The sequence below is a fragment of the Natator depressus genome, chromosome 8, assembly GCF_965152275.1.
Source record: "Natator depressus isolate rNatDep1 chromosome 8, rNatDep2.hap1, whole genome shotgun sequence".
NCBI classification, from domain to species: domain Eukaryota; kingdom Metazoa; phylum Chordata; order Testudines; family Cheloniidae; genus Natator; species Natator depressus.
In genome coordinates this window covers 1,950,301-1,974,304 of record NC_134241.1, presented here as the reverse complement: position 1 = coordinate 1,974,304, position 24,004 = coordinate 1,950,301, and the positions used below count along the sequence as shown (strand labels likewise).

General features: G+C 48.9%; 2 protein-coding genes across 2 annotated transcripts in view; both read left to right on the top strand.

The window, feature by feature from the left end:
• Positions 1-24,004, top strand: part of HRH2 (histamine receptor H2) — a 148,374-nt gene that overhangs the window by 23,420 nt on the left and 100,950 nt on the right. The gene's annotated exons all lie outside the window — the stretch shown is intronic.
• SPINK1 (serine peptidase inhibitor Kazal type 1) overlaps positions 23,075-24,004 on the top strand; it is a 33,252-nt gene continuing 32,322 nt past the window's right edge. Inside the window, exon 1 of the mRNA XM_074960201.1 lies at positions 23,075-23,249. Coding sequence (XP_074816302.1) covers positions 23,195-23,249 — 55 coding nt within the window. The 5' untranslated portion in view covers positions 23,075-23,194. The remainder of the gene's footprint in view (positions 23,250-24,004) is intronic.

The following is a 24,004-nucleotide window of genomic DNA, read 5'->3' as shown; positions in this document are numbered from 1 at the left end:
TGTTTCCTGCCTCTTAAATTCACTATGGTTACTTCATAGAGTCACAGATTTTAAAACCATAATGGACCATTGTGATCATCTAGTCTAGTGGTTTTCAAACTTTTTTCATTTGCAGACCCCTACAAAATTTCAAACGGACTCCTTTGGAAATCTTAGACATAATCTGCGAACCCCCAGGAGTCTGTGGACCATAGGTTGAAAACCATTTCTATGGTAACAAAAAGCTTTTGTGGACCCCTTAGACATAGTTTGAGGACCCCCAGGGTCCACTGACCACAGGTTTAAAACCACTGATCCAGTCTGACCTCCTGCATAATAAAGACCATAGGTTCTGACAAGGGGGGGAATGAGCGTACTGTGCTGGTACCTGCTGTGACTAGACCCAGCCAGAAAGTAGAAATCTCTTCCTGCAAAAATTCATGTCTTTTAAATCATTTTTGTCATAAACTGGAACAGAATTTTTGGCTGGCCGGATGCCCACCTACAAGGTTCTGGTCAATTTCACTTTCAGTGATAAAAATGTCCTGTGTACAACAGAGTGTATTGTCTCGAGCATCCTACAGCACACCGCTTTACCAGGAGAGTCTGTTGCCAATGGCCCTGCTAGAGAAGTTCAGTGGAAGTCACAAATCGCTCACATTGAACAGATTGCCATCCCGGTTGTACTGGGTGGTGCTCTGCAGAGGGGAGTTCTTTTGAACAAGAAAAGAAGGTCCCACTGTAGTCTCAGCACATCCCAATAGACGGTTGGAGTCACTTTGACAAAGCTAAAAGAACAGGAGGACTTGTGGCACCTTAGAGACTAACCAATTTATCTGAGCATAAGCTTTCGTGAGCTACAGCTCACTTCATCGGATGCATAAAGTGGAAAGTACTGACAAAGCTGACTGACTTGCTTTGGCTGTCGATGCAGCCATCAGTGAAACCAGCCCCGGGGATAGCGCTGTGACTTCCAGTGAACTCAAGGATTGATTTAAAGACCCAGCCGTAGACCTTGCTGGTGGAATTGACACGGGGCTCAAAGAGACCAGTACGTTGTGTGACAGGGTCAGGCCAGATGACTACAGGAGAGTGATAGAAGGCAGATATATTAGCCCCAGGTTAAGTAGGTCCCTTTTCCCTGGGTAAGGTAACAGGGAAGGTTCCAGAACAATCAGGAACCTTCTGGAGACAATTAAGACTGACAGGCTGATTAGAACACTTGCAGCCAATCAAGAAGCTGCTAGAATCAATTAAGGTAGGCTAATCAGGGCACCTGGGTTTAAAAAGGAGCTCACTTCAGTTTGTGGTGTGCGTGTGAGGAGTCGGGAGCAAGAGGCACTAGGAGCTGAGAGTGAGAACTTGGACTGTTGGAGGACTGAGGTGTACAAGCATTATCAGACACCAGGAGGAAGGTCCTGTGGTGAGGATAAAGAAGGTGTTGGGAGGAGGCCATGGGGAAGTAGCCCAGGGAGTTGTAGCTGTCGCCCAGCTGTTCCAGGAGGCACTCTAGACAGCTGCATGCCACAGGGCCCTGGGCTGGAACCCGGAGTAGAGGGCGGGCCCAGGTTCCCCCCAAATCCTCCCAACTCCTGGTCAGACACAGGAGGAGTCGACGTGGACTGTGGGTTCAGAAAAACGGCCAAGCTGAGGGCTGCCGCGAAGCTCCAAGGCGAGCAAATCCGCCAATAAGCGTAAGACCCACCAAGGTAGAGCAGGAACTTTGTCACAGTTGGTGATGTCAACCTCTGAGGTTTGACTTGCCCATCAGAGTTTCTCCAGCTCACAGTGAAGTCTTCACATCAAGGCTGGATGCTTTCCTGGAAGATATGGTTCAATCAAGACATGGGCTCAGTACAGAGGGAAATTGGGTTAAATTCTCTGGCCTGTGTAATACAGGCAACCTGATTCATAGATTCGTCATAGTTTTTAGGCCAGAGGGGACCATTACATCATCTAGTCTGAGTCACTGGCAAAACTCTCAGTGACGTTGATGGCCCAGGATCCAGCCCTAACTCCGCAAGATGCCAATGGGGGAAGATTTCAGAGTAGCAGCCGTGTTAGTCTGTATCCGGAAGAAGAACAGGAGGACTTGTGGCATCTTAGAGACTAACACATTTATTTGAGTATAAGCTTTCACCGAAGAAGTGAGCTGTAGCTCACGAAAGCTTATGTTCAAATAAATTTGTTAGTCTCTAAGGTGCCACAAGTCCTCCTTTTCTTAATGGGGGAAGAGTTTATTTTAAAATCAGCGTGGATCTAGAAATAACCAAAATAATCCAATGCCTCAGAAACGTGGGTAAGCAAAGGGGCAGTTTGCAGTTTTGGGTACAGTCAATGTACCTTTCAGCCTAACTGCAGTGCTACCAGGGAAGGGAGTTAATCTCCAAGGGCTTATTCGTGTAGTAAGGTGCGGCTCAGAGGAGCAGGGGTGACAAGGTCACACCCTAAATTAGCAGAGGAAAGGTGAATGGTAGCATGTGCCAGTGACTGTTCACATTAGGGGTGAAAGCCTAGCCCAGTGAAGTGCTGGGGAGTTTTACCATTGATTTCTAATGGCACTAGGGGGGTTCATCCTCCAGTGTCTAGTCCTCAAATTTCCATTAATAGAATTGGGAAAGAATTTTGGACCTGACAAATGGAGCCTGGGAAGCACCCTGCCTTTCCCTGGGACAGTCCTTACTGGGTCACTCGTTTTCCTTTCCTCAGTCAAGAGACTTTTAACAGAGGGCTTGTAAGGGTCCGTGGTCATCCCTCCCTGTCCGTCTCAGCGAGGGCCCCTGCCCGCTCACTACAGAGTTCTAATAATCTCCAAAAGCTCTTAGCAACTGGCCAATATGCCCCCGTCTAGCACAGATACACAGTATCCAGAGCAAGGTACCCGATCCCCATGCAGCGGGGTTTTCTCAACAGCTGCTCGTGTGGCATAGCAGGATGGCAAGTGCCTGAGGGAGAGTCTCATGGCCAAGTCTGCTGCCAAGTCTAACTGAATCTGTGACCCTTTGTCGCACGTGTAGACAGTCTGGAGGGAAGAGGGGGACCGTGCAGTTTCAACTGGAGCTTGTGTGAGGTTTAAGTCAGACCATGTGGCCTCCCATTACCTTTGGGGTTAATATGTGCCTCGGGCCGTTGCAGCTGGACTAATGCTCAGTGTTTACGTTCTAAAATGCAAGTGATAACAATAATAGCTGGTTGGATGACAATTCTCTCCCTTTTAGAATAATGAGACTTAAAGTCAGTGACCTGGGAAGTGCTGAGGGCAGACGTCTCGACTTATCCTTCAACTAGCTCAAGTGATAGACAAGGGAGATGCTTCAGATCTTAGCACCATCCCTTACACTGCCTGGCCAAAAAATTAAATACTGGGGTGCACTATGACTTCATTATTCGTATTTATTAACAATAACAGGGCCCGTACCTAGGTTTTTTACTTGGAGTTTTAATCAGTAGTTGGACTTTGTTTTTTAATTCACTGTCCATACAAGGGAGTAGTACTCTGAGTGAAAGCAATGGATACACTAGGTAGCTTCCAGAGCCCTGAATACAGTAAGAAAGCTCGCTGCTAGCCACTGAGCTCCTTTGGCTAAACAAGAGGACATGAGTATCGATGGAGCAGAAAAGGAGATCGGTGACTGTGGGCCAGATTCTCCACTAGTGTAACTGGAAGTAGCTCCATGGAACTCAGGGGAGCTCCGCTGATTCCCCAGCTGAGGATCTGTCCCTGTGTCTAACCGGCAGGAGGCTGACTGGCTCTGAGGATGAGAGTGCAGAAGAATCTGAAACCATCAGTGCCATGGCAGTCACCGACGTCTGGAAATGAACAGAGGGTCCTGTGCAGAGCCTTGAGCGCAGGGGTGATGCACACGCTTCCCTGTCCTGCTTAGAACATTGGTAGCTGTGCCGAGCATTAGCTAATGCCCCCTCTGCCAGCCTGGGCCCACGGCAGTCACCTATTTAGCATTTCCGGTTTTTAGGGTGGGAGAGACCCCTGGCAAGTTTAAAGCAGACTGCAAGGACCCACTTGGCCACTGGATGTCATTGCTGTTCAGTTTGATGTTAGTAGCAGCAGGGCATGAAGCTCGAACCGTGATTTATCGGCAAAATAGATGCATGCGTACTGTACAGAATGATCAGCAATACAAGCTGCCTCCACCCAGCCCTGCTTGGTGTATTTCCAGCATAATGTATCACAAAAAGGGAGGCCCATGATGAATCAAGGGTACTCTGTGCTGCCGGGGGTATTTTAATGTAGGGAGATTGTTCTCGCCGTTCTTCCGTAAAGCACCCAGGCTGCGTATTCTGAAGGCAAACTCTCCCAATCGATATTTTCTCTCGCCTGTGTCCTCTCCCCATCAACTTCATACGGATTCTAATAAATGAATGAGACTAATAATGCAGCTTGCATCAATTTGCCTTTGTAGATGGCATGCACTTTCAGCAGCCTCGGTGTAATTAATTCAGTGGAGCAGCATGTCACTATTACATTTTTCTTCACCCACCAGCACAGCGGAACAAAAGGAATTTGCTCGCCTGCGCTATTGTGAAGGAATTATTTTAATCTGTCGGTTTTTCATTTGGGATGGAGAGTTGAAGGAATGGGAAAGTGGAATTACAGAACTATTTGAAGCAAGCATGTCCCTCTAAAGGACTATTTCAAGCCAACACCTTGAGCCCTGGACCATACCCAGTTGGAAAAGGGTCATGCCTTGTGGAAGAGGAAGTGCTCTGTAGCTCTAGGGCTTCAATCCTGCAAACAGGCAGGTATTTCACTTTACTGCCATGAGTGGCCCCACTGATGTAGCCCCATTGAAACCATGGGGGCTATTCAAACCATGAAAGTTAAGAATGTATAGGTGTTTGCAGAATCAGGGCCCTGAAGCATCGTAAGACATTGTTTCTGACTGTAACTCTCCACTTTGGACAAATAATTCAGCACTGAATTATTCATTACAGGTTCAGTGTCTTAAAGCCCCTGCTCCTGGAATCCCATGATTATGGGAGGCTCTCAGCTTTCATTTTAAACAAAAGTAAAAATATCTGACCAGCTGTAGCTAGTTAACACAACATTGACTTTGGCTGTGCTTGGCAATTCTAAACATTTCCTGCATATAGTGCTGAGTAATTCCCATCATTCAGGAAAGGACTTAACCCCTTGCTTAAGAGCTGTCCTGGGTAAAGACAGACTGAAGCATTTGCTTAAATGCTTCCCACAATCAGGGTCTTTCTGAATCTGTGAAATGCAAATGTGCTTTCCTCTGACATCAGTGGTAAAGCCTGGATCACCAAGGCTTTTGTTCATGGGAATCTCTGGATGTTCATTGCGTGGGGTACCTGGACAGGGAGAAGATGTCTGATAGTAGAGAACTCTTTAATCTTGCAGAGGCTGGTTAAGCAAGATCCAGTGGCTGGAAATTGAACCTAGACCTATTCTAACTGGCAATGAGGTGCAAATATTAGACAGGGAGGGTAATTAGCCATTGACGCATCGTACAAAGGGATGTGGTGGATTCTCCATCATTTTTTACTTCAAAATTCACTGCCCTTTTATGTAACAAAATATGTTTAAAGGGGAAAAATCTCCCCACAGCAGAACAAGGAACCATTTCATTTTTGACCCAAAATTGTTTTTTAACCCAAAACTACATTTTTGTTACTCTCGTGGTCCAGCCACCAAACTGCTCCACCCCTAGTGCAGTGACAGGAGCATTCTAGGCACAGCACTCGGCGCATGCACTGGGCACAGGGGTAAACCTCAGCATGTCACTGGTGTGCAAGTATATCCTGGATCTGAAATGTAAGGGAGGAGCAGAGCACCCAAAATTAGTGGGAGATCAATCCCTGTCTGTGCTGGTACCACCCGAGAGGACGAGGATTTCAAGGTGAGCACATGATGCTCTCCCTCCATCTCGCAGGCAGGCAGAATGGCAGGTTGTGTGTCTCCTCTTTTGGGCCGCCTGCTTGCAGCAAACTGCCCCACTGATCCTGTGCTAAAGCAGGGGGGTGACAGAGGGATGGTGAAAGAAACGCCACCCCTAGCACTTGCAATAGCCTTGCAGCAAGCACACCCAGGAGCGATTCCCATTTACACATCAGCTTTGGAAAACTCCCAGGAGACAGTAGCTCCACGTTTCTCCTGATCTCAATTTGAGATGTCCGAATGTTTCCAGGCTCGTTCATCCTGCCTCTAAGTGAATCTTTTCTGTGCCTGAGAAACCACCCTGTGGATCCTTTTCAGCATGACGAATGTGACATGCATCGGGAAGGGGCCTGAAATGCATTTGCAGGAAGAGACATGAGTGAGTGATTTGCTAGCTGAGTGCAAGGTGGCGTCGACACACTAGGTACGTTAAACCAGCGTGGTTTGTGCGGTCTGACACCAATGTGCTGGGGATTGTACCCTTTTGGCCCCAGCCTTCTCCTTCAGCTGCTTTGGATTCACTTGTTTTATCGCAACCACATTTACTCTAAAGACATAAAAGCACAAAGCAATGAACAAAGGGCGTGTGGTTGGAGTGGGAGTTTATCATAGGACCTGGCAACATTCCCCAGAGGGGACAGGCTCAGGGAAGGGAGTATGTTTCCCTGGCTCATCCAAGTGCTAAAGACTGTGAAAACGGATTCTGGTTGCACCTGTTGGAACTTCAGGGACCTCTGTCCTCGCCAATGCACAGTCTCTACCCATCTGGAGCAAAATCCTGAGAAATGTTGGGGAAGAAAGCCCTGAATGCAGCGAGCACCAACAGGGACCCTCGCAGACCCTGCCTGGGGCTCTCATGAAAGATGATGCTCATTTACACCAGGAGCCAGGAAGAGCATGGTAGTTAGGGCTTCACTATGCACATTTTGCAACTGATGGGCAGGGAGCTGAAGCTGATGGGCCCCAGAGACCCTTCCATGGTATCTGTAGGTGTATTTAATGCTGGTTTCCACTTCCATTTGTGGTCAAGGCCTTTTCCGTACCTCTGAGATGCAATGACACCAGGAATGTTACTGATTTCTCTGTGCCTAAAGAGAGTTATCTGCTGGATCTAGATAATACTGACACTTTTTAAGTCAACGGGACAGGGACCCGAGAGGGAGAATTGATCTTTCTCTCGGTGAGCCCAATACAGCAGGGAAGCCATCCCATGTGGTTTGGCAAATCAGGGTGAGATAGATTTCTTTCTGGGGTGGAAACTGTGAACAAAGAAGGAGGAAAACCTCACTCCATCACCCTAAGTCCTGTAGCACACACCAACACACTTATGTTGTAGTCCAGTAGCTAAAGGGTTAATCACTGAGGTGCACTATATTTCCATCAGGAACCAGCCTGAGTCAGTTTTCTCTGGGGAAATGGGATTGGAGGAATGAATGTTACACCCATACCGGCCACTTCACAGTGAGATCGCTGGGCATTTTACACCCACCTCACCCCGGGCATGCCAGGAACTAACGACAATGGCAAAACCTCCAGCTCTTACCTTGACCACACCTCAGACGAAACCAGCCGCATCCTCTGTGTTACTCTGAGCAAAGCAGACGAAGGAGGGAGTGCATTGCTCTTAGATTATTGAAACAAATCATTAGAACGATTCGAGCTCTCACTGGAGGGGGTCGGGTGAGAGCACCGGGAGCTTGGGCTGCATGCAGAGATAGGAGAAAAGCTCAAATCAGAGAGGAAGAAGAGGGGAGCGTCCGGTATTCATCCCTCCGAGATCCTCACCCGGCTCTGCAGGAATCCTTACCCCAGGACGTTCAGTATACCCTAAAAGACAGAGCAAGAGCAGTGAATGCAGAGCTGAGCTCCTGGCCAGGGGTTACATTGCACAAGACCAGTAAGAAACAACTTAGAGCTGCAATAAACGGCTGCCAGATTTTGGGCAGCAGGGCCACTCGCACTGGAGTCACGCTGCTTCTCTGGGCTCCGTTGTTCTCTGGATCTCCCCAGTTTGTGATATTTCCACCACAGTTGTACCTTACCCAGGAACGTGCAGTTAAGGGACCGAGTCCGCGGCTAGGCCAGGAATAATGCACAAGGAGTGGGAGATAAGAAGAGACTTTGTCCTGTCCCAGGAGCTTGAATTAAATGCCTGTCATGTTCTGGGGCATGGGGTTATCGCAGGCTGATGCTGGCCCTTTAAGAGGAAGCAGGGCCAGGGCACCTATGCTGCATCAGAGGACCCTGATTAGGGCTTATAAGGGGGCCCCTGACCTAGGGAGCAGGGAGACCTGGTCAGTCAGAGTTAGGAAGCTGCAGGCAGCAGGACTGCCTGAGTCCCCAGGGTCAGGGAGGGAGAGTCTGAAAGGAAAAGTAGCCCAGGGGAGCTGAGGAACTGCTCTTCTTTGGTTAGGTTACGTATGGGACAATGAAATACCCAAGAGAGACCGTGGGCATGGCAGTGTGTCCTTTGCAGGCTGGAGAGAAGCAGTGCCCTGTTACAGGGGCCATGCCAACTGGTGGCATGTTGCTTCTCTGGGCTTGGTTGTTCTGTGGATCTCCCCAGTTCCAACATTTTGCCCTCAGCTGCACATTGCCCAGGAAAATGCAAATGGGGAGCAAGTCTGTGGGTTAGGCAGGGGGTATTGCATGACGGGCTGTGAGCTCAGGAGAGGTTTGGACCTGTCCCAGCAGCACAGCTAGGAAAAGGGGCAGCATTTTGTAACATTTCGTTCATTTACGTTTGTTGCTGAAAGGTACATAAGAAACTCTTGTCGGAGCTCAGCAATGAGGGTCTCTCCTAGCCAGCGGTGAGCTGGAGCCAGTTCGCACCGGTTCATGCGAACCACTTGTTAAATTTTGAAGCCGGTTTAAAACCGGTTGCTAAAGGGGTGAGCAAACTCCGGCCCGCGGGACCGTCCTGTCTGGCCCACCTGAGCTCTCGGCTGGGGAGGCTCCCCTGAGAATCCCTTTTTCATTTTTACTCACCCGGCGGCGCTCCGGGTTTTCGGTGGCACTTCGGCGGCAGGTCCTTCAGTGCCGCGGAAGAACCAGAGCGAGTGAAGGAACCGGTTCTTCAGCTTTTGGCAGCTCATCGCTGCAGTCCTAGCTCCTCTCCGTGGCTTCTCCTGGAGCCCCTGTCAGTGACTCTCCGCCTGAACTGGGGATGTCATGTACCGAGAAGGTGCACAGGGATCAGATACGAGGGCCCTTTGGTCTAATTCTCATTCGGTAGCAAAAAAAAAAACCAATAGAGTAAGCAATTAACAATAAAAATATCATCTAGATGTATATATCTTTCTTTCAAATACAGGACAGAGAAACCTTCACATGCAACATATTAGTGTCCTGGAATATCCCCTGGGTATAAAGTCAGACTCAAAGCGCCGGTAATCTCCTCCCCATAGGGGGCAATACACATGCGGTCTGTGTACTCTTTCAAATGCCATGGTGCAAATTAAACCTGGGCACCCAGATATTGGAAAAGCCTTCTGAGTTTGGTGTTTCTTGGATGCGTTCTAACTTTTGGCCCCATTCACTCCTTATATTCAAACTGGTATTAGTTTGGGTCATTTTTTTCCCTGTAGCATTTCCATTCAATGATAATAATAATTAATAAAAAATCCAGGTTAGTTGGAGATTGATATATTGAACTTAATTTGAGAATGGGAGAAAAAGAAGGTGGACTTACCAGCACCCTATGAAGAGCAGATAGCGCTTTGGGGGTGAGCTGGTTCACACAGCCCTGTACCCCTCCAACCAGATCAGTGAGGACGCTGAAAGGAACGGGAACCCGGTTTGGCACCACATCTGGCACAAGGTTTGACACAAGACTGCCAGCCACGCCCAGGACAGCAGAAGCTGCAAGACGAAATCATCAAACAAACTCAACAGGAGAATGAACAAACATTTTGAATGTCCTTGTTGCTAAAGCATTCGGGGCTGTTTCTCAGTGTTAGGAAGGGGAAGAGCATTACATGGGCAATGGCCAAAGTTATAAAAGAATTTATTGAATAACATGGATGAAAGCAGCAATCTGCTCCCAGGTCATGGACCTTTCCCTCAGGGTAAGGATACGCTGGGACTGCACGGCCTCCTCACCAAGCAGATCACTCCACCACCTGGGCGCACTGTGATTTAAAATTCTAAAATGTTTTGAGAAATAAACAAAAAATTAAAGTTTGTGACTTCCTTTTTAAAGTGATCTTTTCCTAACGTTAGGACTTTCAGTAAGAATTTTATAACTTTGTTGTCTAGACACAAACTGCAAATTAAAATCTTTTGCCAAGTATTTAATTTTGCAAACCTTGATAGGTAAACTATTCTGCAAAATCGAATGATTTCCACTCACCTAGCTCAGTGTAAACCATGACTGTATGATGGATGGTTATTCATTTTAAACATAATACACCAGATCCGGCTCTGACTTACACCTGTGTAAAACTGGAGTAACTCCACTGCACATGTGAGCAGAATTGGGCCTGATCCATTTACATATGAAATAATGACTCAAGAAGATGTCATGCTGTTGACATGCATCATGACAGGAAGGTCCAAGCCACTCCCAGAGCCACAGACTGCAGCAGATTTATAGAGTATTTTTAATTAAGTTCTACAGGTTTTTTTGCTTAAGGTATACACACTTATAGAGATTTTCAGAGGAGCCCAACCCCAACGGCATTTTTAACTCCCTTACGCCCTCTTGAAAACCTAGCTGGGGCTCTGATGTGACTCTTGCAGTTACCATAAAGATGGCAGCCTGCAGAGATTACAAGGCTGCTCTGTTCAGATCACTGACTATATTGAAATATTTGCCAGTTGTCTTAAATGCTGCTTTGTAACCAGCACCCTTATTTATCGTACAGATTCTGACGGAGGGACTGGTCCAGATCCCATTGGGTTCAGGAGTCTTTCCAGTAACATCAAAGGGAAGGGGATCAGACACTAAGTGAATTTTTCCGTAGCAGGAAGAATTGCAGGTTTCGGTTGCACAGGTTCCATACGCACCGGGTTGTGCAGCCCAGAGCTCACTCACCTGAGGAGCAGCAAAGCGCCAGGGTGACAAGCGTGAAGACAACTGTCAGCTTCCTGGTGGGGGTGGCTGTCTATTCGAGATCCAGTCTTAAACTGCGCGATACTTAATAAATTCTCCGGTAGAGCAGTACATGACCAGCGCCTGTGTTTATACGGGGGACCCTGCCTGTGCTCCTCCCAGTACTTCCGGTGGCAATTAATCTGACACGTTTGCACAATTAACGATCAGATGAAAGATGCAAATACCCCTGCTCTTGTATCCTGCTTTGCAGGGGAATGGAAAACACCGAAGAGGGATACCTGCCAAGTTCTTCTAACAGCTGGCCATGTGTTCAGGAGATGTGGCTGGGGGAGAAGAGCGTTAGGCCTTTTGGCTGTAGCACACGTCAGAACATTTCATAATGCACTAGGGTTTTCAGATTAGGTTTGTGACAAGCAAAAACTTCTGTTTGCTGCCTCACAAATCTCCTTCACTTCCCTGGGGGGAAACCAATAATACTCTGAGTCTAGATGTGTTTCTAAAATGGAAAGAAAATGGACTTCCCATGTCAGTCTCAATTTATTACTGCGATGTACGCTGAGTGTTTCCTGAGTAGTCAGGAAGACGTGCTGCACGAGAGCTCACTTTCTGCACATGCTGCGCGAGTCTGTCAAAGAGTGAGATCCCAGGCTGGTACTTCAGAATTGCATTTTGGTGACACAAATGGCCAAAATCTGCCATGCATCAAAATAGCTTGTTCAGTCCTGGGTTGCTGACAGAAGGAATTCCTGAGGGGGGCTGTTCTGACAATAGAGCCTACAAATGTACCCAAATTGTGAGCTCAAGTCGAAAATGTATGTAAACGTTCATAAGACGTTACAATAACCTACAATCACCAATGCTGGTGGGGAAAAGTACAAAAGGGAGACAGAATAAGTGAATTAGTCTAAACAAAAAGGCCAAGTTGACCCGATTCGAAGCCTGTGTTGAAATTAATCTTATTAAGAACAAGAGATGTAGAGCTGGAAGTTAATGAACCATAATTGGTAGGTTGGATATTAGGCTTAATTAGTTGAAAAAATAATCAGGGGATGGGTCATTTCACCCGGCTCCCTTTTGGGGTCCTTAAAAAAATGAAATTTTGTGAGTAAAGAACAAAAAAAGAAAAAGAAGAACAGGTGGAGAGGACAGAGGGAGGCACCCCCACCATTTCGTGGGACCGTGAGCCTTCACCGTCCAATCCTGGGAGGTGTCCTGACCAGAACGGGCCACAAAGAGAGGGACCCAGATGATATCACCACTCCTGATGGCGCCACCTGAATCCCAACCACCACTCAGGATGGTCATTATTGCCAGCCCCGATACCGTCGAGCAGTCTGCCAAAGAAGGGGAGTCTCGCTTTCTGAGACTGGCCTTACCAGCCACCGGCACAATATCACCCGTCCAGTGCCACTCATTTATTCTCTTTTCCCCACCTTCGATTCCATCTAAGAGATGGTCAAACACCAATGGGTGGGGGGGTCTATCCACAGCTAAAGGGAAAGGGAACAAGGGAGACTGCAAAAATGAAAGCCTTTTTCAGCACTGCACAGTTAATTGCTGTCACTGCTTTTCTCTTCTTTTCTGTATCTTGAATAAAAAGTTTTTAAAATACTTAATAGTGTGCGTGCACCCGTGCTAAGCGAGCTGAAGTCTCTGTAAACCAAGCCCCGAACCCTGTTTAACGCTGTTTAATATTAACTAGGAACGAGATTACGTTAAAACCTTGGGCCCATCTGTTTCATCTAAGTTAATACAACAGGCCTACACATTCCAATCAAGCCTGGAGGTAGGCAAGAGCGTGGCCCGTCCGACTGCAATGTTCAATACCCTTGCACTACGACTGGGCGGATCCTGGGAGCAGCTGAGCCCTGTGAGAGATGGTCCTAGGGATTCACTCTGTGTTGTTACAACCTCAATTCCCTTGTCGTTCCCGTCTCACATGGCGCTTGCTGACGTCTAGCTGGGCCTGTGAGTACCAGTGGTTCTGAGCCAAACTTTGGATCCCAGCCACCCCAACCACTGGAAAACTCCGTCACTCCCGGGGGTATATTCATTTCACACGGTCACAATTACTCTTACGCAGGAGTTAGAATGAAAATATACTGGTCATGCCTTCGCTTGGCAAGACCCAAAGTGAGGGCGCCTCTGCCTGGAATGGAAGTTGCCCATCAAGGAATTAACACTGTGTTATAATTACAGATCCTGGATACCTCTCATCTGCTGAGTACATGAAGAGCAGTAATGGCTAAAATTGAGTGCCAGCAATCCAGCCTTTCCTATGGCATCTACTAGAGGGACTCCTCTGTACAATGACTGCTCTGTGCTCTCTCGTGGACAGATCTGCATGGGAGAGCAGAGGTGCACACTTTTTACAGATGCCGGGCTAATATGGCACTGAGCTACCCACGTGCCAGACACATCTGAACAGCACTCTGCGTGAAGCGAGACAGGCATCCGAACACGAAACAGTCGAATGACAGATTTTCCAAGGACAGCAAAACAGAAAAGTCCTTCGGCCAGATCCTCAGCTGATGTCAATTGGCATCGCCCCACTGAGGTCAGTGGAATTGTGCTGATTTACACTAGTTTGAGATTTGGCCCAGTGATTTCAGTGATGCAGCTTGCAGAGGGTAAAGCTGGCATAACTGGACCCTACTGAACATGGGTTAAACTGACTCCTGGGCACAGGCCAGCAGATGGCCTACATGTCACCCACTCTAATGCAGTGTGGTTCCTTGTCCCCCCGTAGAGGCTAGACAATGTCCAGACATTTATGAGTCTGCTACTGGCTTTGAGCTAATAAGCCTGATCGTTTAGCTTAGCTGTAACCCTGCAAACTAATGCTTCATCGAGACGTCTGTGGTGAATGGAGCGTGTGCGGGCTCTCTGCACAGGATGGAATTTCACCCCCTGACTGTTGTCATTCAAGTTCCTGAGAGCTGTCGACTGCTACAGCTAGATGTAGACTGTGGTGGGCCTTTGGGCATAGGAGGAACTGGACAGGCATTTCTACCCAGCTGCGCCAAGATCACTCCTCATGCCCACTAGGCAATGGAGTGGTTCAGCACCCAGCAGGCGGACACACGCGGTGGGATGGACACTTTCCTCCCCATTTTGCAAACTGGCCTGCCTCCTGCTGCATAATTCCAGCTCCACGTGCATTCCCGGGGACAGCCAGAAGCAGATTTCGTCATCTTCATTTGGCCAGAGGTTTGTGGCCGTTCTTCTCTGATCTGGACCTTGCCACAGACCTCTGGGCCTTTGTAAGCCCCAGATTGGATTACTTCATGGAGCGCTATTTGAACCTACGCTTGAAGACCACTCAGACCCTTCCACGAGTGCATACTGCGGCTGCCTGCTTACTGCGCAGTGCTAGTCTGATGGAGCAGGTTACAGCTGCCGCCCCGAATGCTGAGATTGACCTATAGCACCCTGGATACCTCAAGTCCCAAGCTTTCAGGCTGCTGAGCATTCTTGACTCCCACTGACATCAAAGGGGTGCTTCTCTCCCTATTTGCTCTCACAGCTAGGATGCTCTTGCTAACCATCCTGGGGGGCTGGAGAACAGGATGTCCTCAGAGGCAGGTCCTTGGCCCAGCAGCTCACCACAGTGCATTAGAGCCCAAGTCTGTTTGCCTACAGGGCCCCAGGCACTGGACCATGGAGGTGATTGTGTGTGATGTGCTGAGCTGTAGCTTGGGACAGGGGATCCTGACGAGGATCATACTTGTCAGCACTCCATGCTCCGTATATTGGATGCAGTTCTCCGCCAGTGTCGACTGGTGCAGCTCCACCAAAGTCAGTTCCATTGAACAGAGCCGCACCAGTTTGCATCAGCAGAGAATTTGGCCGACTGCACTTCAAACCAGAGGCTTTTGTGATAACTGCCATTGTATCAATTACAACAATAAAATAAATTGACACCTGAAGCTCATATGTTCAGCGGGGGGCTGGAACAATTTTTATACTGCAGGTGCTGATAGCCATTAAACCAAACTGTAAACCCTGCATATAATGGAAACCACTTCAAGCCCCCAGCACCGCTAGTTCCAGCACCTATGAATGTTCAAAGAAAAAAGAAAAGGAGTACTTGTGGCACCTTAGAGACTAACCAGTTTATTTGAGCATGAGCTTTCGTGAGCTACAGCTCACTTCATCGGATGCATAGCATATCGTGGAAACTGCAGAAGACATTATATACACACAGAGACCATGAAACAAAACTTCCTCCCACCCCACTGTCCTGCTGCTAACAGCAGCTAACAGCAGCAGGACAGTGGGGTGGGAGGAAGTTTTGTTTCATGGTCTCTGTGTGTATATAATGTCTTCTGCAGTTTCCACGATATGCTATGCATCCGATGAAGTGAGCTGTAGCTCACGAAAGCTCATGCTCAAATAAACTGGTTAGTCTCTAAGGTGCCACAAGTACTCCTTTTCTTTTTTCTTTTTACGAATACAGACTAACACGGCTGTTACTCTGAAACCTATGAATGTTCAGTTCTTCGTGTCAAAAACATGGATCTCTCCTAATTCCCTTTCTAATTCAGGCCTAATTGTATTTGAAGTACCTGGCATCTCCAGAGACACTGCCTCAGAAATTAATCCTTGCTCATAGCCAATTAGTTTGCACTGACATTTAACTAGTGTACTGTAAATATCCGGGGTTTACATTGTTCTGTTGGAATCTCATTTCATTTGCATGATAAACACTCTGTAAATACTTAAGTACTCACTACCTTAAAGAGCTGTGTGTCCCAGGGTAAATTAACAATGACGTTTGGAGGGGAATCTTCCTTTGACAGCACTATCGCTACCGTTGGCTGTTCCTATTTTGGCTCAAGCTACTGTAATACAAACACTTTTTCTAATTGATTTTGGCATCTACTCTTCTGCCTTCAATTAATTACAACTGCCTTGATTCATAAGCACCTCTTAGTAATGTTTTACTCTGCTCTTCTCTAGTTATTTCTGGCTGAGATATCAAAGTGCTTCAGAAACATTCATTAACCCTTATAAAACCCAGCGGGGTGTATCTGCCCTCCATTGCAAATAGAATCATAGAAACGTAGGGCTGGAAGGGACCTCAAGAGGTCACCAGGTCCAGTCCCCTGCACTGAGGCAGGACCAGGTTAACTTAGATCATCCCTGAAAGGTATTTGTCCAGCCTGTGCTTAAAAACCTCCAATGATGGGGATTCCACAAACTCCCTTGGAAGCCTATTCCAGAGCTTAACTCCCCTTCGAGTTAGAAAGTTTTTCGAAATATCTAACCTCAAGTTCCCTTGCCTCACATTAAGCCCATTGCTTCTTGTCCTGCCTTCAGTGGCCATGGAAAACACTGATCACTGAGCTCTTTAGAAGAGCCCTAAACAGATTTGAAGACTGTTCCCAGATCTCCTCACTTCAGTCTTCTTTTCTCAAGACTAAACAAACTTACCTCGTTTTTTTAATCTTTTGAACCTTTCCCCGTAGATCAGGTTTTCTAAACCTTTGATCATTTCTGTTGCTGTCCTCTGGACTGTCTCCAATCTGTCCACATCTTTCCTAAAGCCTGGTGCCCACAACTGAACACAGGACTCCAGCTGAGGCCTCACCAATGCTGAGTAGTGCAGGACAATTACTTACAGTGTCTTACTTACCACACTCCTGTTAATACGCCCCAGAAGGATATTAGCCTTTTTCGCAACTGCATCATATTGGTAGCTCATCTTCAATTTGTGATCCACCCTAACCCCCAGATCCTTTCTAGCAGTACTGCCGCCTAGCCAGTTATTCCCCATTTTCTAGCTCTGCGTTTGATTTTTCCTTCCTACCTGAAGTACTTTGCACTTGTCTTTATTGTACTTCATCTTATTTCAGACCAGTTCTCCAATTTGAAAAGGGCATTTTGAATTCTACTCCTGTTCTCCAAAGTGCTTGCAACCGCGCACACCTTGGTGTTATCTGCAAATGTCATAAGCATCCTCTCCACTCCACTATCCAAGTCAGTAATGAAAATGGTGACTAGTACTGGACCCAGGACAGCCCCCTGCACAACTCCACTAGCTATACCTGTCCAGTTGGACAGCAAACCGTTGATAACTCCTCTCTGAGTGCGGTCTTTCAACCAGTTCTACACCCGCCTTATAGCACATCTCCCCAGTTTGCTGGCGAGCATGTGTCGCTGGCTGGCCCTCTGAGGCAAGCTGGGCTCAGCTTTGCCTATGGCTTAGCGGCTATCGCTCATCCTCACTGATGAGCTGGCAACACAAGGGCTAATTAGTGACCCCAGCTGGGTGTAATGGGGCTTGGTTAGAAAGACTGGCCCCAGCTGTGGTGGGAAGCAGGGTGAGCAGGACTTCAACAGAGTCAGGAGCCCAGGGGAGGGAGGGGAGCCCGCCGCTGGGAAGAGACTGACAAAGTCCGGCTGAGGCACCCCCAGGGAGCAGATTAGGCTCCTGTCAGGGGCAGTCCCGAGTTAAAGCTAGCAACAGGAGAAAGAGACCCCCAGGGAGTAGAATACGCTCCTGCGGGGAAGCCCTGAGCTAGGGCCTACAAGGAGAAGGGAATAGAAGAGAAGCCAGGGAGGGGCAGAAGACCAGGGGATGTGGTATTTGGACCCCCAGCAGGAAAAGCCTGGAGCATCAGAGCTCACAAGAGCAGGGAAAAGTGCCCCAGGAGGGGTGACGGACCTTTCGTGCGCCTCGACTGGGACTCTGAGCACCCTGGAAGGGAAATGAACTGTTACATGACCTGGCAGAGGGCCCTGCCTCAGAAGACACCAGCTGAGACTGGCCATTGCAGCCAAGAAAGAGGTCCCTCGGGGAGGAGTGAGAAGCGAAATCCCTTGCAATCCTGTGTCCAGGCTCGAAGGGACACTTCAGAAGCCAGGATACGGCATGTCATGTGGGACTGTGTCAAAAGCCTGACTAAAATCAAGATACATCATGCCGACAGCTTCCCCCATCCACTAGGCCAGTAGCCCTGTCAAAGGAGGAAATTAGGTTGGTTTGGCATGACTTGTTCCTGACAAATCCATGCTGGCTGTTCCTTATTACTCTGCTATCCTCCCAGTGCTTACAAACCGATGGCTTAATTTGTTCCAGTATCTTTCCAGGTATCGAAGTTAGGTTGACTGGACTGTATTTCCCCAGGTCCCCTTTATTCTCTTTTTTAAAGACAGGTACCACGTCTGCCCCTCCCCAGTCCTCTGGGACCTCAGCCAGCCTCCGGGAGCTCTCAGTGATAAATCACTAACAGCCAAGATTACTTCAGCCAGTTCCTGCGGTACCCTAAGGTGAATTTCGTCAGTCCCTGAGGACTTGAATACAGCTAACCTGGCTCAATAGTCTTTAACCTGCTCTTTCCCTAAGATGACTTGTGTTCTTTCCCCGTTGTTGTTAATATCAGTTGTTAATTATCTGGTCACCATTAACCTTTTTAGTGAAGACTGAAACAAAGTAAACAAACAAAACAAACCCCTCAGACTTCTTGATGTCATCAATTTGACGTAAATCCAGTAATTTCCTACGATGGAGTCTCCAGATGGAGACGGGTGATTTGACGCAATGTGTTTCTGTTGCATGCCTGGAATAACAGAAATGTTTTGTGGTGGTTAAAATAAAAAATGTCCACAGAGGTCAATTGAATGCTTAGTGGCCTGCCTGTATTATTGTTAGGTATTGTGACGAAGTGGGACTGTTCTTAATGTTTCCTCTGAATAGTGTGGGGGTGCCTCAGTTTCCCCTATGCAGTTCTTAAGTATCTAGGGGGTGGAATAAGGGTGTATGATCATTGCAGAGCCCTAGAGGGCAGGTGTGTGCAAGGGTCTGGACACAGAGAATGGCCGACACCCTGTTTCCTGGCCACTGATGGCCTGGGCCCTTCCCCCCTGCAAGGTGAGAGCTAAAGGGTTGGAGAACAAAGGAATCAGGTGACCTCCTGGCCCGGGAAAGGGACAAAGCCCAGAGGAAGAGGGGCTGGGGGAGTTTCAGTTTGGGGCTGGCTGGGACATGGAGTGAAGGGCAGACGTGGTTGCCTGGCTCACTGCCCCCCAAAATGGACCCGGCTGAGGGGTCCTGTTCTCTGCACCTGCAAGCTCTTGTTAGACCATGTTCCTGTCGTCTAATAAACCTTCTGTTTTACTGGCTGGCTGAGAGTCCCGTCTGACTGCGGAGTTGGGGGGCAGGACCCTCTGGCTTCCCCAGGACCCCCCCTGGGCGGACTCGCTGGGGGAAGCACAGGGAGGGGCAGAGGATGCTGAATGCTCCGAGGTCAGACCCAGGAAGGTGGAAGCTGTGTGAGCTGTGTGTCCTGCAGACAATCTGCTCCCAGAAAGGAGACTTCCCCAGAGTCCTGCCTGGCTTCATGGGGAGCAGTTCCAGAGCATCGCCCGGGGACTCCATGACAGGACTCGCTGTGGGAAGCTCACGGAGGGGCAGAGGAGGCTGAATGCTCCGAGGTCAGACCCAGGAAGGTGGAAGCCGGGTGAGCTGTGTGTCCTGCAGACAGGCTGCTCACAGAGAGGAGACTGCCCCAGAGTCCTGACTGGCTTCGCAAGGAGCAGTTCCAGAGCATCGCCCGGGGACTCCGTGACAGGTACATGAGTATGCCGTGTAATTATTACTGCTGTTAGGTGTATGTGTAGCCAGTGCAATAGGTTTGTGTAGGACTGTCCAGAGAGATGTGAAGTCACACTCCCTTCCCTATGAAACTTACTTACTCTGTGGCCCCAGTCCAGCAGCGAGCGCCATGCAGATGTCCACATGAAGCCCTTATGTTGAGAATGACAAAGGCTGGAGGATGGAGATGGCAGGTGCATAGAGAAAGGTTGCTGACGGCTAAGGCCACTCATAACCTCAGCTCCGGTTTATTTTCTGATTCATGCATTTTTAGAATTGTAACATCCAGATCTTCCGGGCGGCTCTTGGAGGCGCTGTGAAAAAGGCTGTAAGGAGGGAAGAGCGGGAGGCAGCCTGGTGTATAGGGGCACTGAGGTATGCTCCAGACGACAGCAGCAACGGCCTTGCTCCATATGGAATTCTCTCCACGGAGTTTGTCAGCGCCAGGGGATTTGTTGGTGTTTACAACAAGGGGGAAATTGTTCTTTAACTGATCAGTGGTTTTTCCCAGCTGGATACGGATCCGTCTGTCTGTCCCAGGCTTTAAAACTTAAAATCCAGACAAGAGGCATCACCAAAGCATTCCGGACCTGAAGAATTTATCACCCAATTAGGCCAACTGTGGAATGTTTTTACAAGATCTCCTCCAGTTCAAAGGGAATAATCCTGGGGCCGTTCTCTGGCCTGTGTGACCCAGGGGGCCAGACTAGATGATCACAGTGGTTCCTTCAGACCTTGGAATCTGTGAATCTATGAACAATTGTAAAAAAATATGATTCATTCAATGTGATTGTATGGTGCCCCCTTGTGTGAAGAGGCAGAAGTGCAGCCACTGTTGACATGAAATGTTGCACTATGACCAGAACTGGGCAAATATCACAGCAAATCTTCCAGAAATATTATCTGAATTTTCAGATAGACCGATTTCAATGTGTTTGTGTCTCTTGTGTGTTTCCTTTCTGCTAACAGCCTCAGAAAAGAAGTTACTGGCAGGAATATTCCTGGACCCAGTGGACACTAGGGCGTTAGAAAATGTACGCCAGCTCATAAACACGAAATATTCATGTGATTCTGAGCACCCACACATCCAGCTCCTCCCACTCGCATTCATCCACAGAACCTCAGTAACAGCCTCAGCAAGCGGCAGATGTCTTTTCAATATCCCTGCGTCTATTTCAAAAGTCTCTTCGTATGTTTAAGAAATCTGAGGTTGCCACTGAACGTGGGTGCACCTTAGAAGCAGAGGGGCGTGTTGCCGAGGATGGTTGCAGGCAGGCAGCTGGAGGCAGAGGGCTATGGAGGGGAGGTGTCCGGGAGTGTGTTTGGGAAATAGTGCTTTAGCTGGTGAGATCCTTGATTTCCAGTGATTCCATTTGTGGAAGATGCCTAACTGCAGGGACTGAAAGCAGAATTTGACCCTCTGTCCTAAACCAGAGAGGGCCTAGTTAATCTCCTATGTGAAGCCGCCCTGAGCAGATGGGATCCCTGGGTGAGGTGTTGATAAAAGGAGAGGAGACATTCTTGTCAACTTCCTAAGCTTCCCGTATTTATTGCCCTGCCCTCATCCCCAAGCCGCTTTTGCTGACTCTGGGCACTGTTTATCTGGGCACTTTGTTTATCTGCTAAAGGAAGACTCTGCACAAACAGTGGTTTGGTAAGAGGAATTCCTGTTAGGTGAGCGAGAGGGGAAGGCTTAACAGGAATTCCTCTTATCAATCAAACCATTGTTTGTGCAGAGTCTTTCGTTTAGCAAATAAACCCAAGGGGCCAGCCCTGTCCCTGATATGACTCCACCAACGCCATGAGTTTACACCTGGATTGGATTTGGCCCATCTTGCGCCTGGAATTTACCAGCCTCGTTTTCATTACTTCCTTATCAGTATCCAGGTGACACGTACGCAGGTATTGCTCAGATTAGGAACAAAACCTGAACATTATGATGAGCCTCAAAACCAGGTCCCTATCGGCTGTAGTAGCAAATATCAAGCCCCCGGGAGGGGAAAAGATAGCGGGTGTCTGGGTGCAGAAACAATGTACTTAGTGAGCCGTAGCAAGCTATTTCTGGGTTCAAGGCTGGGGTTTGTCCTGCCTATTGGCCTCTATTATAATATCTGTGAGGACATTAAAAAAACACTCCTCTACCAGCCTCTCCAAGAACACACAATGTCTTCCCTTCGATTCCTTCTCTTACAATGCAGTTATCGATGTTGGGGGTCGCCTCTTCTCAGAGGATGGGATATAGAACTAACATCCGGGGCCAGAGCAGTGGTCCATTGAAGGGTCTTTAAATCCACTATAAGTGTTAGTTGGGCCTTGATCCTCCAAACTCTTAGACAAGCCTGTCACTTTACACATGTGATTAGCTCAGCTGGGGCCATTGGGATGAGTTATAGGTATAAAATGAGGCATTACGGGACCAGCTCCTTGGTTTGAAACCCCAAATGATGATCTCCAGGTCTGACTTCAATGGGAAGCTCTTTGGGGCAGGGACTGTATTTTTGTTCTGTGTTTGTACAGCGCCCAGCACAACGGGATCCTGGTCCGTGGCTTGGGCTTCTCAGTGCTACTTCGGTACAAGTTATTAATAATTAATAACTCCAGCCATCTCTCTCCATCTCTCCGTAAGATAAAGATCCTATAGATGGCTAATGCGTGGAGTTCTTAGCTCACCCTTTCATTCACAGCTTACCACCCGGCACTAGAATCAGTACTGTGGTTAAAGCTCCACTGGGTATTAGGATAATACTGGGTCTGGGTTGCATTCTGATGCAGGTTTTAATGCGCAAGGGCTGAGCTATTCCCTCTTCTTCCCCTGTTTATCTGCAAGATGCGGCAGTGACGAATGGCTGCTCAGGCCTAGCGGTTGGAGCAGGAGTCGGGCGCCAGGAACCAGAGTCAAGGGTCAGAGCCAGAGTTGGGAGCGAGCAGGATAGGAACAGGACTGGGGGGACAAGGCAGGCCCCAGGGTGATTGTAGCTGTGGGCAGCCAGTGACCTGCTGCCAAGCTTACCCGCAGGCCTGCTGGCTCCCTTCAGCCAATCAGGCGACCCAACCACAACTCGGCGGCACCCATCAATCTGCCTGGAGGTCGGGCTGGCTAGTCCCCGAGCTTTGCTGACAGAGCTCACCCCTTGCAGGCAAGTGCATCCATCCACTGATCCCAAGCCCCAGCTAAGCTGCTGCCCCAAGTGGGTGCAGTCAGGCTCCACGCTGGTGCAGGGGGCAGGAATCCACCTGCCCCCACCCCTATGAGTTAGTTTCTTGCACAAAGCCCCTTTGCTCTGGCTTTGCACAGAGGACCAGGATCCCCCTTCCTGCAAGAGGATGTTTCTGTCCCCCACCTGTGGCCACCGCCTGTGAGCTGAGATGTTTCCCCATTAACTTTGGGTGGCTCTTTGCCCTGACGCACCAGACTGATCAAGCCATGACTCAGAGTCCTCCTAGCGTTTTGAATGTTGTTGTCCGCACCTTGGGCTTGTGCCAAGTCCCGTAGAGCCATGGGCTGACCTGGGCGGGTACAGCACAAAGTGGGCAGGGCCTGGAGAGCTGTATATTGGGTAGATACAAAGCTCCCTGCGTGGGCTTCTTGAGAGAGGATCTCCTGGAGACAGGCAGATTCTGACTCCGTCCGCAATAAACAGCCATGAAGGCAGCTGGCCTCTTCCTGCTCCTCGGCGTGGGGCTTTACTGCTGCTCAGGTGAGTGTGACGGGGTCAGTCAGAAGCTGCTTTTCCTGCTCCCTCTAAACTTTCCCACATGCAGACAGTCAAGGCCGGGAAAGCAGCCACTGGGCTGGTGGGGATCAGGGCGAGAAATCCGGGAACCTCTTCGATGTTCAGCATCGAAGAGCACAGAGCCTGACACCTGCTCGTAGACGGCAGCAGATGGCTGGAGGGTCAGGCTCTGTGTTCAGCGCTAGAGCGAGACGCCTGCAGCCAGGCCGCAGGTGAGCCAGTCTATTCCTGGGACACAGCAATGCCTGGAAGTGAAGCGGAGCAATGCCGCGTTGAATTACAGTCCCTGTGCCGTGGGAGTCCGTACAGCCACAGGGGTGAAAGTCCAGCCCTTCCTATCAAACCGGCGAGTCCCAGCCCCCAGCTGACTCAGTACTCCGTCCAGCGCCGCACACAGAGCAATTCAACTCCCTGGGCTCGCACAGCTCTCTGTGGGTCCCAGAGGAGTTAGCACAGTTTGCTTCTCCCTCCACGCTACCCGAGTTCACCATACCACGGCAGGGAACTCTGCGCCCAGGCCTCAGCTGGTGTAAATCGATGTGGCTCCACGGAGAATCCGGCAGGTGCAAGGGAACTCTCTCCTTGCCTGCTTCCGAGGTCGCCAGCCGTTTGTCATCATGCTGCCTGATTCAGCTCTCGCTGAGCCCGCTGAGATCAGCAGCGCTATCCGCCCAGGCGAGACCATAATCAGGCTTGTAAACGGCACTTTGTGGCTGTGG